The sequence below is a fragment of the Euphorbia lathyris genome, chromosome 8, assembly GCF_963576675.1.
Source record: "Euphorbia lathyris chromosome 8, ddEupLath1.1, whole genome shotgun sequence".
In the NCBI taxonomy this organism is placed as follows: Eukaryota; Viridiplantae; Streptophyta; class Magnoliopsida; order Malpighiales; family Euphorbiaceae; genus Euphorbia; species Euphorbia lathyris.
Window position 1 is genome coordinate 72,040,842 of NC_088917.1, and position 17,272 is coordinate 72,058,113.

At 33.4% G+C, this 17,272-nt stretch overlaps 1 protein-coding gene across 1 annotated transcript; it reads left to right on the top strand.

The window, feature by feature from the left end:
* The first annotated feature begins 8,483 nt into the window (after positions 1-8,483).
* LOC136203110 (probable inactive receptor kinase At1g48480) lies at positions 8,484-12,072 on the top strand. Its single transcript, XM_065994169.1, has 2 exons — positions 8,484-10,009; positions 11,182-12,072. The coding sequence occupies exons 1-2, from the start codon at positions 8,653-8,655 to the stop codon at positions 11,796-11,798; spliced, it is 1,974 nt and encodes a 657-aa protein (XP_065850241.1). The 5' UTR covers positions 8,484-8,652; the 3' UTR covers positions 11,799-12,072.
* The last annotated feature ends 5,200 nt before the right edge of the window (positions 12,073-17,272 follow it).

The window sequence follows — 17,272 nt, forward strand, 5'->3', positions numbered from 1 at the left end:
AGTCACATTGGTGTCAACTAAGATGCTTTTATATTCATCCATCTACTTCAGCTTTAATTTCTGGCTTTATATATTAACCATCTCTCAGAACTTAACAAAAAAAAAAATGGTTAGGAGTGTGTTTCTTTAGACTTTTAAATTTATTTAAAATGATGTATTAGCCATTTGTTTCAAGGACTTATTAACCTACTAAATTTATTTATATTAAATTTAATTAATGATACTGCATTTTAATTTTAAATTTGTCCAAATAATTTGTACAAATCTTATATTACTGTAATGTGTATTCGTATCGTTATAAGCAAATTCTGAAAGCTAATTATATGCTCTATAAAATTAGAGAAAGCGAACAGGACCAAACCAGCTGGTTCGACCCGGTTCAACCGAAACCAGTTACTATTTCGGTTTGTAGCATATGGAGACTTAAACCTGTTATAGAAACAAAAGAGGAAAAAGAATAACTTATCGGAATGGAATCGTTGTGTCGTGGACAAACCCACTGAGTTGAAGATTACGATAGACTCTAGTGCAATGTGGAAGTCCGATCGTCAACCAAGGTTTACACAGCAAGCACCGACCTAGTGCACTCTAGAAATGCCCAGAGAAGAAATTAATATTTGAGAGCAAAACTGTATAATCGAAAAACTGTGTCTTTGAGATGCTCTGAAAAACCCTTTTATTTTAGTTTGAAAAACGAACATTGTAGTGGACAACGTTCATGAGAGAAAAATGTGGCTTGTTGAATAAAATTAGGGCTAGTGAAGATAAGACTTCAACAGCTAAAGAATTAGTCAAAAAGTTGACGGACGGACGTCGCGCGCGCGTGCGGTATATTTTGTAAAACCCACTTAACACAATTTAATATCTCATAAAGCCCAACCCAATATAAACCTTTCAACTATCTTCTAAGTTTCTCATATGGGATACATAAAGTTAAAAAAAAGTAAAGGCAAATGACTAAAAGACCATTCACCTCAAATCTCCAACACCTGTGACATCTTAAACTCAAACATGTTCCTCAAAAGCGGAAGGATTGTCCACCGGAGGGCTTGGCGACATGTGTTAAGGGCATGAAAACAATCATCAATGTGATAAATTCAAAAGCGTTCTCGAAATTTTGATACAAATATCTTCTCGTACAAGCTCTGATAGCTTTAATGGTGAATCCGTCGTTGAACTTGAGACCAAGACATTAAATGACTGTAATTTTGTATTGATACAGTGATTACTATGTGGCTTGGGGCTGTTATTCGCAATGAAAATGATATTTTACAGGTCTATACAGTAATATTGTAAATGGGATCCATGAACCAAAACTTATTGAAGCTCTAGCTCTTATAACCAGTTTGCTTTGGACAATTTCATGTCAGTTGTCCAAGATCGAGTTTGAGACTGACACGAAGCTTATTGTTGATGGAACCTTTTCCGGAAAAACTGATTTCTCAAACTTGGATGACTTGATTCAAGATTGCAGAAGTATTCTCAAAGATTATCTGAACTTTTTAGTCTCTTATATTCCTCGTTTAGCGAATGAACCTACTCACTTAAATGCTAGGTAAGATTGTTACAATACCGACGATTTTATTTATTCCTGATTAGTTCATGTAATTGTTAAGAATCTTAATCTCCTTTTAAATATTTTTTTAACATTAAAGAAAACTAGTAGTAATAATATGATTCACATTCATTGATAAAAATGATAGTATAATAAGGTGGATTTAAAGTTACTAATTTAGTTAGAATTCGTATTGTCGTTCATCATTTAGTTGATTGGGCTCGTTCTTTCTCATATAGAAATTCTAATGGAAGATTTTTCGTTTTGTGTTTCATTTTATATTCAGAATAATGTGATTTTTTTTTATGACAGAAAATGAAATTAATCACTTGGAAACATATTAAAATCTATCTAGATTCAATTGTATACAAGAAATTAACTCTTATGATTCATAATGCTTTTAAATTAAATAATTTTTTCCAGGCAAAAAAAATGATAATTAAATTAAAAATTTCAGACAAAGAAAATTAAATTAATTTCTATGACATAAAAGGAATAAATTTGCTTCCATTAACATATAAAAAGTTAATTTCATAAATAAAACCAGGTACAATTAAAATAATTATATATCTATTAAAATCTTTTTTTTTGGAAGTAAATCTTTTGTAAATTAAACAACACAAAAAACCAAAAAGAACCTGAATTGCAGCAGTTATATTTTAAAGGCATTATACCTATTTGGATCCCTAAACTAAAGCTTCAAAATCAATTAGAACCCTAAACTATCAAAATCATCAATTAGGTCTCTGGACTAAGCAAAAATCATCAATTGAATCCATATTCTATCCTAAAATCGGAAACTGTGATTATTTGATATAGACTGTAATAATATCTGTGTTGATTCAAAATGAGTTTGAGAAAGAAGGTATGAAATTGTTCAACCGAATGATTTTCGATGAGGCTTCAATTAAAGATTTTTGTTTAAAATGGGGACTCAATTAATAATTTTTAGCTAGTTTAGGGACCTGAATAATGATTTTGATAGTTTAGGGACCTAATTGACTTTGAAGTCATATTTTAGGGACATAAATGGATGTTATGCCTGTTTTAAATGTATAATAAAAATACAAAAGAAAAGGAAAAGACAAAATAAAATAGTATCTGGGTTGTATTTATTTTTCTAATTTTGGATAAAGAAAAGGATAAAAAAAATCCAAAAAGTAAAAAAGTTGAGTGTGCTCTCCATTAGAAAAACAAAAAAGCTAGGGTTTACTTATTTTACTGCCCCACCTTCCAACAACACCATCCCAAAACCCAGCTATCACTACAAGCCACACCTCTTTTCCCTAAATTTTAAAACAAACATATTCATGATTATTTTATTAAAAAAATTAAAAATTATTTTCATTGCCACATGTTAGTAATATTATTTTAGCCGGTTAAAGAGGTCCAGTTAGTTGGTTGGAGGAAGCCCAGGGAAGGGGTTGTCAAGTTGAATACGGATGGCTCCTTCCTTAGTAATGGCAGAATTGCTGCTGGTGGAGTTCTTCGGGATGCTGGTGGCGCCTGGCTGGCTGGGTTTACCCATAACTTAGGTACGGGCTCCTCCTTTACTGCAGAGCTCTGGGGGATCTTGTCTGGCATTAAACTCGCCATTCGCATGGGTGTTAAAAGACTTTCGGTGGAATCTAACAATTTGGAGGCTATCAACAGGATTTCGGATAGACAGGCTGTTTGTCTTAAGAGTCAGAATCTCATTAAAGCCATCTTGAGGCTTCGTCCTGCCTTCGATTCTCTTACCTTCTCCCATATTTATAGGGAGCAAAACCGCGTGGCGGATCGCTTGGCAGCTGCTGGGCATGGGGGGATGTTAGGTGTTTCTACCCTTTCCGTTCCTCCTTCTTTTCTGTTACCTTCTCTTCTTGAGGATAGGATTGAGGTCAGTCTTCCTAGACTGATCCCGGGTTAGGTTTTTGTTTGTTTGTTTTTTTTCTTCCCTTCTTACCAAAAAAAAAAGTAATATTATTTTAGGATAAGATGGAAAAATATTTTTAATGTTATAGTCTGGAGTAATTTTATCCATATTGTTTAAAATTGTGCGATTTTATTTTTAATATTAACAGTCAATAGTAATTTTATTCCTAATATAAATCACGTGGGTCAATTCGACAAATAATTCTTAAAATATCTACTCGTTCATTATCTCGTCATCTATACTTTACATGTGCGTTATTTTATCATTCATTGGTAACATATCACAAATATATGATTTAGAGGATGTTTGTTTTAGCGTTTCGTAGGAGCGTTTAGCGTTTCGTAGTATAGTGTTTGGTTATAATTATAAAACCGCAGCGGTTAGCGGTTTCGAAGCAAACATGAGCGGTTTCAAAAAGCCAATTTGGAGCTTTTCATGAAACGCTGTTTTTAGCTGTTTACCTTTTGACAAAATTAGCACAATTTTTATTTCAATTTACTCCGGGTATTCTTAAAAAAATATTAATAGTCACCTATTACTAATAACCTGACGTATAAAATCATTCTTTACTTTTTTCATCCCAACGAATTATACATTTACCTTTGATAAAATATACCATGAGACAAGATAAAATATATCATGGTTTTATCAAATTTAATTTGCTTTAATAAAATATATCATGGTTTCATCAAATTTAAAAGCAGTGTTTGGTTTTATTATGGTTGCATTGAAAAAAGATGAGATTTTCTCCTAAATAGGGTGGCACCGAAAATGCCATATCTATTATTTAGATTATTTTTATCAATATTCGTACAACATGTTTATTTATATTTTTTTATAATATTTATATTGTTATTTTATATTGTTAAATAATGAGTATTTTCGTCTTTTCATATATTAACAGCAACAGCTCTTTGTAAATTTACCAAACACTAATTACCAATTAGCTAACAGCAAACAACTACTAACTAACTGCAAACAACTTACTGTAACTGCTAACTGCAATATCTGTAAGCTAACAACTGAACTAAACAGACCCTAAATCTAGTAAAAAAGAACTACCTGCTTGCTTACCAATTTAATACAAGGATATAAAAAAAATAAAGTACATTAAATAAATAAAGGGTAAATTCTAAAAACAACCCTTGTGGTTTCATATTGTTCAAAAAAAACCCCTGTGGTTTGTTTTTACAAAAAAAAGGACTGTGGTTTACGCCGTTAACCAAAAAGCGAAAAATGACTTAACACCGTTAGGTTGGATGACGTGGCAAAGGGTAAAATTGGAAAAACCAATTTTTTTTCCTCTTCTCTGATTTACCCTCCTCATCTTCGCTGAGTCAAACAAATTTCATTTGTCTGAATTTCCAAAATCAACCAATTGATCAAAATTCAACTTCTTCTTCTCCGCTTCTTCGCTCTGTCTCTCTTTCACCCGTCTCGTAATCGCGGTCCTCCTCTCTTCGCCCAATGTTTTGGTATAAATAGAAACGCCATTTTTTCATATTCAATCTACCTTGTCTTGTCTGAGCTTGTGAGAAACTTGGCCTTTATATCTGGGTATATTGCTGGAATTGGTGGGAAATTGCGACTATCATGGAGAGCCATTGAAATCCAAACCTAGAGCCAGGAGAAGAGAAGAGAAGATAAAAAAAGGTAGTGGCTTCTAAGCTCGTGAGATCGTCGGCTTTCTCCAGGCACACAACAACAACTGATTCGTTCACCTTTCCTCTTTCTTCGTTTCATTTCTGTTTTTAATTTCTGTGTATGTTACTGAGTTGGGATTTGGTTCGTTTATTGTTGGCGATTGAATATCTAGCAATACTGATCATCAGATCCATGCATGTCCCTTTTTTTTGTTGAAAATACGCTTAGGATTTCATTTGGATGTTTACTTTCCATTTGGATGCTAATTTTCTCATTCTAAGAATCTGACTGATTTACTGGTTTTTTACATCTTTTTCTGGATTTTACTGATTTTTTCGTCGTACTGTTTCGTTTTTGCGATGTACCTATTTTTTATGGCCTTCAATTCTTGCAATCGTTCTTCAATACGCTCATCAAGATGTTTCCGCTGCTTTCCTTTGTGTTTTATGAGAATCAGATTTTCGAAATTTTATTTTTAATCGAAAGGATAGAGAGGATAGAATCGAAAGGAGAAGAAGGAGGATTCAGATTGAACTTCTGGATTTCAACGTTCTGGAAATTTCCAGAATTTCTGGAATCATAGTTTGACTCAGCGAAGATGAGGAGGGTAGAGAAGAAGAAGAAGAAGAAAAGGAGGATGAGAGCAAGAAGAAGAAAAAGAAAAATAATTTTTTTTTCCAACTCTACCCCTTGCCACGTCAGCACTTTTAACGGTGTTAAGCCCTTTTCCATTTTTCGGGTAACGGCGTAAACCACAGTCCTTTTTTTTTTTGTAAAAACAAACCACAGAAGTTTTTTTTGAACAACATGAAACCACAAGGGTTGTTTTTGGAATTTACCCATAAATAAAAGTACTAATAAAAACATTATTCTACACCTATATCGAAATCTGATCATTAATATATAAAATATTTTATTTTAAATAAAAATGAGACTTTTTTTAGTTTATTTTATTTATAGTATCCATTGGATATTATCCATCTATATAATTTTTACCATATTTTCGAATTCATCAATTAGAAAAAAGACACGCATACCATATATTGGTAAGATGAGAAAGCAACAAACAAAAAGACAGTCTGGAAAAACAGACTCGCACGATATCTTCTAGAAGCAAGTTTGAAATCGACTCCGGAGGTCCTGAGAGTGCCGACCCACCTAGAGCCGTAATGTGTTCATCTGAAGCCAAACGATCAGCAACTCGGTTCTGCTCACGAAACACATGGAAGAACTCAATCTGTTCGAAATCCTGTTGGATCCTCCATATTGCCTAAATCAGATTATACGAAAGAACCCGAGAACCATGAATATTGGTAATCATCCGTATAGCCTTAAGATTGTCTGATTCCACCTGCAAACATTTTATATTTAGCTCGGAAGCCCTCCTCATCCCTATTAGGATGCCCCAAAGCTCAGCACAAACGACAAACTGATCCCCAGGTTCTGTATAAACCCCGAGATCCAATTCCCCAAATCGTCCCTAATAACTCCTCCAGCCGCGATGTTGTTCGATAAACCACAGGACCCATCAGAGTTCAGTTTAAACCATCCCGTCTTGGGTTTTGACCAGCTAACCCACACAACCTCCTTGGTAGTAGTTCTGTCCCCGATTCTGTCATTATGAAAGCTCTCCCTAAACCACCGGTAATTCTGCAAAATCGTATCCCGAATACAAAAAATAGGCTTTGTTTCTTCCCCAAACACTTGCTGATTCCTCAGCTTCCAAATCCGATGACAGGCTGATGCAAACAGTTCGACTTTATTTTCCAACCCGTCCAGCGTATTGCCCATAACACATTGATAAATAAGTATAAATAATCCTCTTAATCATTTTAAATATGCATAATACGAGGAGTTATTAGAAATATATGATTCTTTATGTTAAATGAAGGATCTTTCATATATATTTTATTATATGTAATATGGATCCACATATATTATAAGAGATTTTATTATTTTAATTATTAAATGAAATCACAATATACGTGTCCAAATATAAAATGGAAGTCCTTCAAATGATATGAAAAATCGAGTCGAGTTTTTGATATAAAACTCCTTAAATACGTATCCAATCCAATTTAATTTTTTCAAAGGAGTTCAATTCTTCTAATACTTATATTTGACCTTTACACGACTCAAACCTAAAAAAATGGTATTCTTAATTATTCCAACCAACAATTTATTAGTTACACTAATATCACTTATAACACTAACTCTTTTAATATAAAAAAAATATTACAATGTAAAATAAACCGAGTCCTTTCAAAAAAATAATTTATGATTGAAATATATTTTTACAAAAAAAAGTGAAAAATGACATAACAAAAATGTTTAAATTACACTTATAGCTACTGAATTTTACTCATCTTCACGATATAACTGCTAAACTTAAAAATATAACATAAATGAGATTCAACTTTATATTTTTTAACATTATAATCACTAAATTTCAATTAACATTCTGAAATAACCGTTAACAGCCTCAAAATAAAAGTATTCAAGAATTATAGATGTTTAGAACTATATTTACCATGAAACCACATTTCTTATTTTTCAAAATCATAATTTTTGAATTTTTCTTTCTTTAAAAATCAACTTTCTCTCTCCTAACCAAAAAACAGTGAATAATATTAAAAGAAAATTTTCAATAATTAAAATTATTTAGAATATCATCAAGTCTTGATTTTTTTTTTTATTTTGAAGTCGTCAATGGTTATTTTGAGATGTGAACTGAAATTTAATGACGATAATATTAAAAAATATAAAATTAAATAACTTTTATATTACGTTTTGAAGTTTAATTGTCGTACCCCTAGAATGAGTAAATTCGACCCAAATGTTTTTATTTTATAAATAATGATTTGTGATGAAATATTATAAAAAAAGTCTAAACCATACACAATCTCCTGAATTTGTCACTTTTGATCATTTTGTCCCCTGAACTTACGGGACGATCAATTTACACGTTCAACTCTTTAAAAGTGGTATTAGTAACACCATCTTTTTATTATAACAGAAACAATCATGACATTTTCTCATTGCAAGCACCAATGTTATAATAAAAAGGTTGTGTATTACTAAAACAAGCTGCAAATAAGGTTAGTACAGATAGTACACAAGTTCTCTTCATAGATGCAGGTTAGTTCCAATCATTCATAAACACTGGAACTTCATCTTGTTTCAGGTATAATGAAAAGAGGAGGTTGTTAATATCACTTTTAAATAGTTGATGGGGGCAAATAGGTCGTCCCGAAAATTCAGAGGGCAAAATGACTAAAATTATAAAAAATGAATATTTGTAATATTTCTTAAATAAAAAAAAATATTTATAATTTAGATATTACAGCCTCACACTGTCTGTCTTTCTCTCTCTCTAGCATCATATACCCCATGAGTTTCTCTTGAAACGCTCACTGTCTTTCTTCTACTCTGTTTGTCTCTCTCAGGACAATGCTCCATCCCTAACCTCGCCGGAGCTTCTCACCTTCCATAAAAATCCAAACTTTTTCCCTTTTCCCCCTCAAACATCCCGGAAAAAATGCATACCCATTATATCCTCTTCTTCTTTTTACTAATTTTTCTACCTTTTTCTAAGCCAGATCTCGCCGCCGACCATGCTGCTCTTCTCACTCTCCGTTCCTCCGTCGGTGGCCGGACTCTTTTCTGGAATGTTACTCTCTCCTCCCCTTGCTCTTGGGCCGGAGTTCTTTGTGAAGGCAACCGAGTAACAGTTCTCCGTCTTCCCGGTGTAGCTCTCAGCGGTCAACTACCTTCTGGCATTTTCTCTAACCTAACTCAACTTCGAACTCTCAGTCTCCGTCTCAATGCTCTTTCCGGTCAGCTTCCTTCAGATCTTGCTGCTTGTAAAAGCCTCCGGAATCTTTACTTACAGGGGAACTTGTTCTCCGGTGAGATCCCGGAATTTTTGTTCACATTGCATGATCTCGTGCGGCTCAATTTGGGGGAAAATAACTTCACCGGCGAGATCTCAACTGGATTTGGGAATTTCAGCAGGTTGAGGACTTTATACCTGGAGAACAACAAATTAACTGGTTCAATTCCGGATTTGAAGCTGGAGAAGCTCGAGCAATTCAATGTATCTAACAATTTGTTAAACGGCTCTGTACCTGAACGATTTGGGGGTTTTAAAACATCTTCTTTCCTCGGAAATTCTCTCTGTGGAAAACCCCTTGACCTTTGTACTACTTCAAATGGTTCTATAGTGGTACCAAGTTCACCAACAGATGGAAACGGCGGGAAGAAGAAGAAGTTATCCGGGGGTGCCATTGCCGGAATTGCAATCGGATCTGTCATTGGTTTCTTCTTAATTGTCATGATTTTGATGTGCTTATGCCGAAAAAAGGGTAGCCAGAAGTCAAGATCGATTGACATTGCTTCAATTAAGCAGCAGGAGCTTGGAATTCAAGGAGAAAAACCAACTGAAGAGATGGAAAATGGTAGTTCCGGATTTGGGAATGGAAATGGAAATGGATACTCAGTGGCGGCGGCAGCAGCAGCAGCAATGGTGGGGGGTGGAAAAGGGGGAGCTGGAGGCGGAGGAGGAGGTGAAGCCAATGCTAAAAAACTGATCTTTTTTGGTAAAGCTTCTAGGGTTTTTGATTTAGAGGATTTATTGAGAGCTTCAGCAGAAGTTTTGGGGAAAGGAACATTTGGTACTGCTTATAAAGCTGTGTTGGAGATGGGAACTGTTGTAGCTGTGAAAAGGCTAAAAGATGTAACAATTACAGAGAAAGAATTCAGGGAGAAGATTGAAATAGTGGGAGCCATGGATCATGAGAGCTTGATTCCTTTAAGAGCTTTCTATTATAGCAGAGATGAAAAGCTTCTTGTTTATGATTACATGCCTATGGGAAGCTTATCTGCTCTTTTACATGGTCAGTATTTCTTCATCTCTTACCTTTTAGGGTTCGGGTTATCGAGTTATAATCGTGTTATGCCATCAATTGGCTCTATAAATCGTGTTTTTGTGTCGGAAATTGCAGAAATTGATTGCCCCTAATCCATGATTGACCACTGATATGTGTTCAGAGATTAATATAAGATGTATGATTGGGTCCTAACTATCGGCTCGAGCTTTTAGTTCTACCATACCATATCATGATATGGTATCTGAGCCTCTAGGAGGATGTGGGGTGTTTTGTGTGTGTGTGTGTGGGGGTGTGACAGAGATTAATATATGATCTACGATTAGGTCTTAACTATCAGTTCGAGCATTTAGTTCAAACGGTTCCATGACAATACGATATCTCTTTGATGTTTGAAAAAATCATTGCTTTTTTCTTTTTGTTCTTTGTTTAAACTGTGTTTTTGTTCTCTAATTTTGTTCTTTTTTCACATAGAATTTGTCATTTCTTGTTTGAAATTTTGCTAACTCAATAATGGAGGATTGTTACCATTATTCTCCTTAGTTGGAATTACATAATTGTGCTCTTTCTATGATATAATTGTCTTCTTACTTTGGTTTCTTTTGTTTGTTCTATTAGAAACATTGATTTAGAAGAGTTTGAAACTGAGAGAAAGGGGGTGGCAATGGCAATTTCGGGTCCTCGTGTCGAAATCGTGTTCTATTTGATGCAAGAAAAATGCTAATTGTGTCTATCTTTGTCATGTCAATCAAGTTGTCTCTATAAATCGTGTTCTCGTGTCAGAAATTGCCACCCCTCTCATAGACTTGTGTCACTTTCTGGATTAAAATGTGTTTCCATGAACGGATTGGTAAAGAAACCGTGCTTTTACTTACCAATTCGTTTCGATTTTTGCTTGAAAAAATGAACTATAATAGAATGATAGGAAAAGCTTTGAGTCCTAAAGATATGTTGGTCTATTTTGCTTATAAACGTTGTTGTCGTGTGACCTGAGAGGTCGCGGGTTTGAGTCATAGGAGCGGCCTCTTGCCAAACAATTGGCAGGGGAAGGTTTGCCCCAGTACACCCTTGTGGTGGGACCCCTCCCCGGACCCTCGCTTAACGGGGACGCGTAGTACACCAGGCTGCCCTCTTTTTATCCTTGTATTTAAAGTAGTCTCTTGTTGTTAATCATACCACAGGGAGCAAGGGAGCTGGTAGGACTCCGTTGAACTGGGAAATCCGATCCGGCATTGCGCTCGGAGCTGCTCGAGGTATACAATACCTCCATTCTCAAGGCCCCAATGTATCCCATGGAAACATAAAATCTTCCAATATCCTTCTCACTCAAAACTACGAAGGCCGAGTATCTGATTTCGGACTAGCACACCTTGTTGGTCCTTCCTCCACACCTAACCGAGTTGCTGGCTACCGAGCACCAGAGGTAACTGACCCCCGAAAAGTTTCACAGAAAGCTGATGTCTATAGCTTCGGTGTACTAGTACTCGAGCTACTGACAGGGAAGCCTCCAACCCACGCCCTTTTGAACGAGGAAGGCGTCGACCTACCTCGTTGGGTTCAATCCATAGTCCGAGAAGAATGGACTTCTGAAGTATTCGATCTCGAGCTTCTCAGATACCAGAATGTTGAGGAAGAAATGGTTCAACTTCTGCAACTCGGAATAGATTGTGCAGCTCAATACCCTGATAACCGTCCCACAATGTCTGAAGTAACCGGACGGATTGAGGAGCTACGTCGTTTCAGCGTACGGGATGATCAAGACGCACCCGATGTAGTCGACGATAACTCGTCCCGATGAGCCGCAGCATCAATTTGAATGTTTATGCCCAGAATTTGAATGTTTTTTTTCATTAGGAACCAACCAAAACTATGATATATTTTTTATTTTTCTTCTAATTTTTAAATTGTTTAGTTTTTGTTAATTTTTTTTTTTTTTTTTTAAATCTGTGTTTGTATTTGTTGAAGGTGGATGTAATTATTACATTTGGTTTTGGTTTTGATGGAAACTTTTTATCTGCTTAGATTGAGATGTTTATTTATTTGTTGGTTATAATGTTGTGTTGTTCAGGTGATTCTTATATTTTGTCTGTTTTTTCAGAAAAAGGTTAGATTTTTATGTTGATGTCTCAACTAATTTAATGTCTTTTCACATTCAAACAACCAGATTATTACACCTAAATAAGTGGTAGCTGTTGAATTAAATAAACATGTCTGTTATTTAATATAGTCACCAAAAAAAGTGGCTGAATTTAAAAAAAATGGACTTTACAAAATGACATAATTAACACTTTAGTGCTATGTGGTGATGTAAGAGATGGATTGGGGTAATATTACTTAAGTTTAAGAGATGAATATTGTTCGAGCGATTAATATATAAATCAGCTCATTATTTATTATATTTTATTATATTTGGCCGTCAAAATTAAATAATATGTTAAGAGCAAGTGTTCAGTGAATTCTGTAGTTCATTGCCTACGGTGGCGGAGCCAGAGCTCAAAGTCCGAAGGGGCTCCATTGCATGAATATTTTTTTTTTCTTAATAACGACATTCATAGTAGTCAAATCAAAATTTTCAAATTTTTTGATATTATAAGGGTAAATTTGATTATAATTGGAAACATTAAGGTACAAACCAACTGAGATTGAATATAAAGTAAGGATAAGGTGCAAAAATATTATAATGTTTACGCCTAAGAACAATTTTACCCCTAACGTTGGCAGCCAAGAGCAATTTTATTCCTAATATTGATAAGTTTGGTCAATTGGAGAAATTATTCATCAAATTGTCCTCTTGATCATGAATTTGATATTTTTAAAGAAGAATGAGGTTTAAGGGAAAAAATTAAAATGAGATAAACAGTGAAGAAGAGAAGGAGATTCAAACATAGGACCAATTGGAAGAGATTCCTTTAATTATCACTACAACCAACTATACAAACTTAGTTTTATATCATATAAGCACATTCTACATTATAAGTACTAATTTTAACTATTTTGGGGGATGCTCGGGATTGAACCACTGTTCGTCAAGGGTGTTCCGGAGGGTCGGGAGACCCTCCCCTACCCCCTAGCTTCGCCCCTGATTGCTTAGCTAATACGGTAGTTTCTGTGTATGTTCGTGGAGTGTGGGAATGCCCACCTCCTTTCCTTATCGATGCATTAGTTTCAGATTTAATTTAATGAAATTTTGTTTAAAAAAAACCTAAACCATACGCAGCCTCCTGAACTTGTCAATTTTGGTCATTTTGCTTCCTAAACTTACGGGACAACCTATTTACCCTCTCAACTATTTAAAAGTGGTATTAGTAGCCCTTATTTTCATTATTACGGAAACAAGATGAAGTTCCAACATTAGTACAAGTGTTCATGGAGGTACTAGAACCAGCCTGTATATATGTAGACGATTTAGAAGACTTAAAGTTATATGCAATTTTTACCAGAGAACTTGTGTATTGTCTATACTAACCTCATTTGCAGTTTGTTTTAGCAGTGTACAATCCTTTTTATTATGACTTTGATGCTTACAACGAGAACATGTCATGATTGTTTCCGTTATAATGAAAAGAGGGGGTTGCTAATACCATTTTTAAATAGTTGAAGGGACAAATAGATCGTCCCGTAAATTCAGGGGAAAAAATGATCAAAAATGATACATTCAGGGGAATGTGTATGGTTTAGGTCTTTAAAAAAAAATTAAAAATAAATAAATTAGGAGGATTGAAGTACTATTTACCACTCACATATCTAAAATGTTGGTATTTACTCTTTATATATTTACTCCGAATTAAGGGTAAATTACACCTATGGCCACTGAATTTTATCCATTTTCACATTATGGCCACTAAACTTCATTTCTTCCCAGTATGACCACTGAACTTTATGCTTTTTAACACCGGTGGCCACTCAACACCTCAAAACGACCGTTGACGGCTAAAAATAAAAAATCCAATGCGTTAATAATATTTTAAGGAACTTTAATTCTTGAAAATTTTCGTTTTGAGGCCATTTAGGTATTGTTTGGTTAGGAGAGAGAAAGTGATTTTTTAGAGAGAGAAAGCTCCAAAAAATGTGATTTTCGAAAATAAAAAATGTGGTTTCATGGTAAATATCATTCTGAACAACTTTAATTCTTGAATATTTTCATTTTGAGGCCGTTAACGATCGTTAACGGTCATTTTGAGAAGTTAGTTAAAATTGAATAGTCATCGGTGTTAAAAAGTGTAAAGTTCAGTGGCCATATTGGGAAGAAATGAAGTTCAGTGGCCATAATGTGAAAATAGGTAAAGTTCAATGGCCATGTGTGTAATTTACCCTCCGAATTAATGTGCATGATAAAATAACAATTATGTTAAAATTACACCATATCTAACAGGTATAAAAAAAATTAATAGAACAATTTTTAAAAATATTAATTTATCATCCATATTGGTTAATATTTTGCCAATTTTGATAATCAATGATAATGTTTCTAAATAATAAATAAGAGAGAAAAACTAATATTTTGGATAGGAAACAAATACCAACATTTTAAATAAGAGGTAACTAACTAAATGAATTTGGTCCTAAAACGATGGTTTTCACTTAATCACAAAATAAATTAAATATTTGATATTTTTAATATATGTATAAATATATGTTAGTAAAATGGCATTAAGACATTTTAATTACTTCACTTAATCAGTAACAAAATAAATTAAATATTTGATATTTTTAATATATGTATAAATATATGTTAGTAAAATGGCATTAAGACATTTTAATTACTTCGGTAAAGGATATGCTAAATTCTTACATAACATCCTCTCAAAACCCGGAAGGACTATAACAAAAAAAAAAAATGGCTAACATCATTTTATATCAGAAGGGTTAGGATCCCGAAAAAAAAAACAGAAACAAAACCTTATATTCGAGTCATCTAAGGAAGACAAGAACTGCACATGTCCGCACCAATAACATTTGGAATATCTGCAAGAGGCATATTACATTCGTGACAATCCAAGAACAAACGCTTCTCCTAATAACTAAAATCATTTACTAAATTAACTTGTTACATCATTAAGTTAATATATCATGTTAGTAAAAGTTATCAATTTATTATGTCATATCGGTAAAGAGACGTCGTGTATCAACTTTTTTTTTTTCTGAAAATGTAAATTATATAATTTCTTTCGGGAAAAAATACATATTTTATTTGCAAATTTGTTAAATATGTGGATATTTTTTTCCCTTTAATACATTTACTTATGATTTTTTTTTTCTTTCATTTCCAAATTTACAACGGCATAAATGGAAAGAAAATTTTCTGTAATTAAACAGTAAAAAGTTGATTGCATACTTATAATTCATTCTCCAACATATCAATCTCTGTAAATCAAACTCTTAATCAATTTTTATTTTGGGTAAATTAGAGATTACTTCTATAATATATAAGACATATTTATGTCATGCACTTAATTATATATTTAGACCATCAATTCTTATTTTGATGTGATTACACAAAATTCATACAATGTTCAAATTCTTATGAAATGATTAACATGTCCTAATCATCTAAATCAACATGTTATATAGTACCAAAAAATTGTTGAACAAAATATAAATTTACAGAAATTGGTTAAATTGTATAAAATTTCCATTTGAACTTCCAATAAAGAACAAGAATTATCAAGTCGGGTTGGATCTAGGGGGTCGAGAGGGAAATTAAACATCCACTGGTTATCGAAAAACTGATTTTTGTATAAAACTTTAATTTTTTTAATGTAAAATTATCCAAAAACTATTAATTAAGCACACGTTGAGCAGCCCTATCAGGAGCCGCCAAAAAAATTCCGCCTTTATCTAGATTTTAGAGTTTTCTTCTGATTTTTAGCCAGAAGATAAGCCTATATTTTACTTTGTTTTGCTTTTTATTTATTGAATAAATTTTTATTAATCTATTATGGTAAATTTGGCAATTTCTTCTTTATTTGTAGTTTTGTTTTCTTTATCCCTTTATGAGTGGTTGTGGTATGTCTTTTTACATAGGTGGTTGTCGTCTGTCTCCTCACATGGACGTTATGATATTTCACTTCATAGAAAAATAGAAGAGTTTTGTCTATCATGATATAAATCTGGTTTATTGAAAGATCATAAAGTCATTTCTGGAGAAAAAGTCTATGAACTAGATTTTGGGTAAAACATGTTTATCGTCGTTGTGCCAAAAACAGTTTCAAACACTGTCTATTGCTTAAAAAAAAAGTATTGCTGTCAGTAAATCTTACATTCGTCACTAAATTAAGCCATTGACTTTTAGAAAAATTCAATAAAGAGTGGTCCATATCTTTTTGAATTTGAAATCACATGTATGGGTTAAAAAAACAAACAAAAAAAAAAAAGTTAGTGGATATGATGATGAAAGGTTTATAAATGGTGGACCAAAGTGTTGCATGGAAATGGAGGGTCTGCTCTGCTGTTTATTTGATATTGTGGTCCAACTTATAACTTTTGTTGGCATCCAAAGCCTTAGTGTGGATAAAAATAAAAATAAATAAATAGTGTGGATAAACCTTCTATTTTTTCCAATTTGGAAGTTGTTTTGTTAGTCTCCTTGGTTTGTGTTGTCCTTAGAATTTGTCTTCCTTTAGAATTCATCTTATTACAAAAGAAAGGGCAAAATATGTACATTTACATAAATGAAAACGTATCTAATGAAAATTGGTTTTCAAAGAAAAATAGATGTAGAAAACATTTACACTATGTTTGATTTGAAGGTTAATAGAGTGAAGGAATTATTACATAATAATCTAAATACAAATACGAATAGGAGTTTAAGACCTATCTCTTGTAGAGTAGGGATTCGTTGAGAAAGTTGCAGCGAAAGAACGGATCACCATGATCTCATATTATCGGTCACGAATCACCCTCGATGAGGTTAATCGAGAGATGAAAACGATAAATTCACGAACCATGAGCGGACGACTGAGATATAGAGTGAGGGTGGCCTGGAGAGGAAGTGAGAAGGAGGCAATGGATTTGTTTCTCTTAGATTGAACAGGAAGCTTATCATATTAGGATTTTTAAGGGGCTTAAAATATATATTTATAACTTAAGAATTAGGAAAAATTCTAGCACTTCATTGCTTAACTATTATTTGGCTCACAGTCTGAAAAATGCTAAAGTTTTCCAATCGCACGTAATGGAACAAATTCCAAGTCTTATCTCAATCTTATACACACTTTGAAAACAGTTCGTGCAATCGGTATACTATCAAGAGCTCTAATGTTATAATTCATT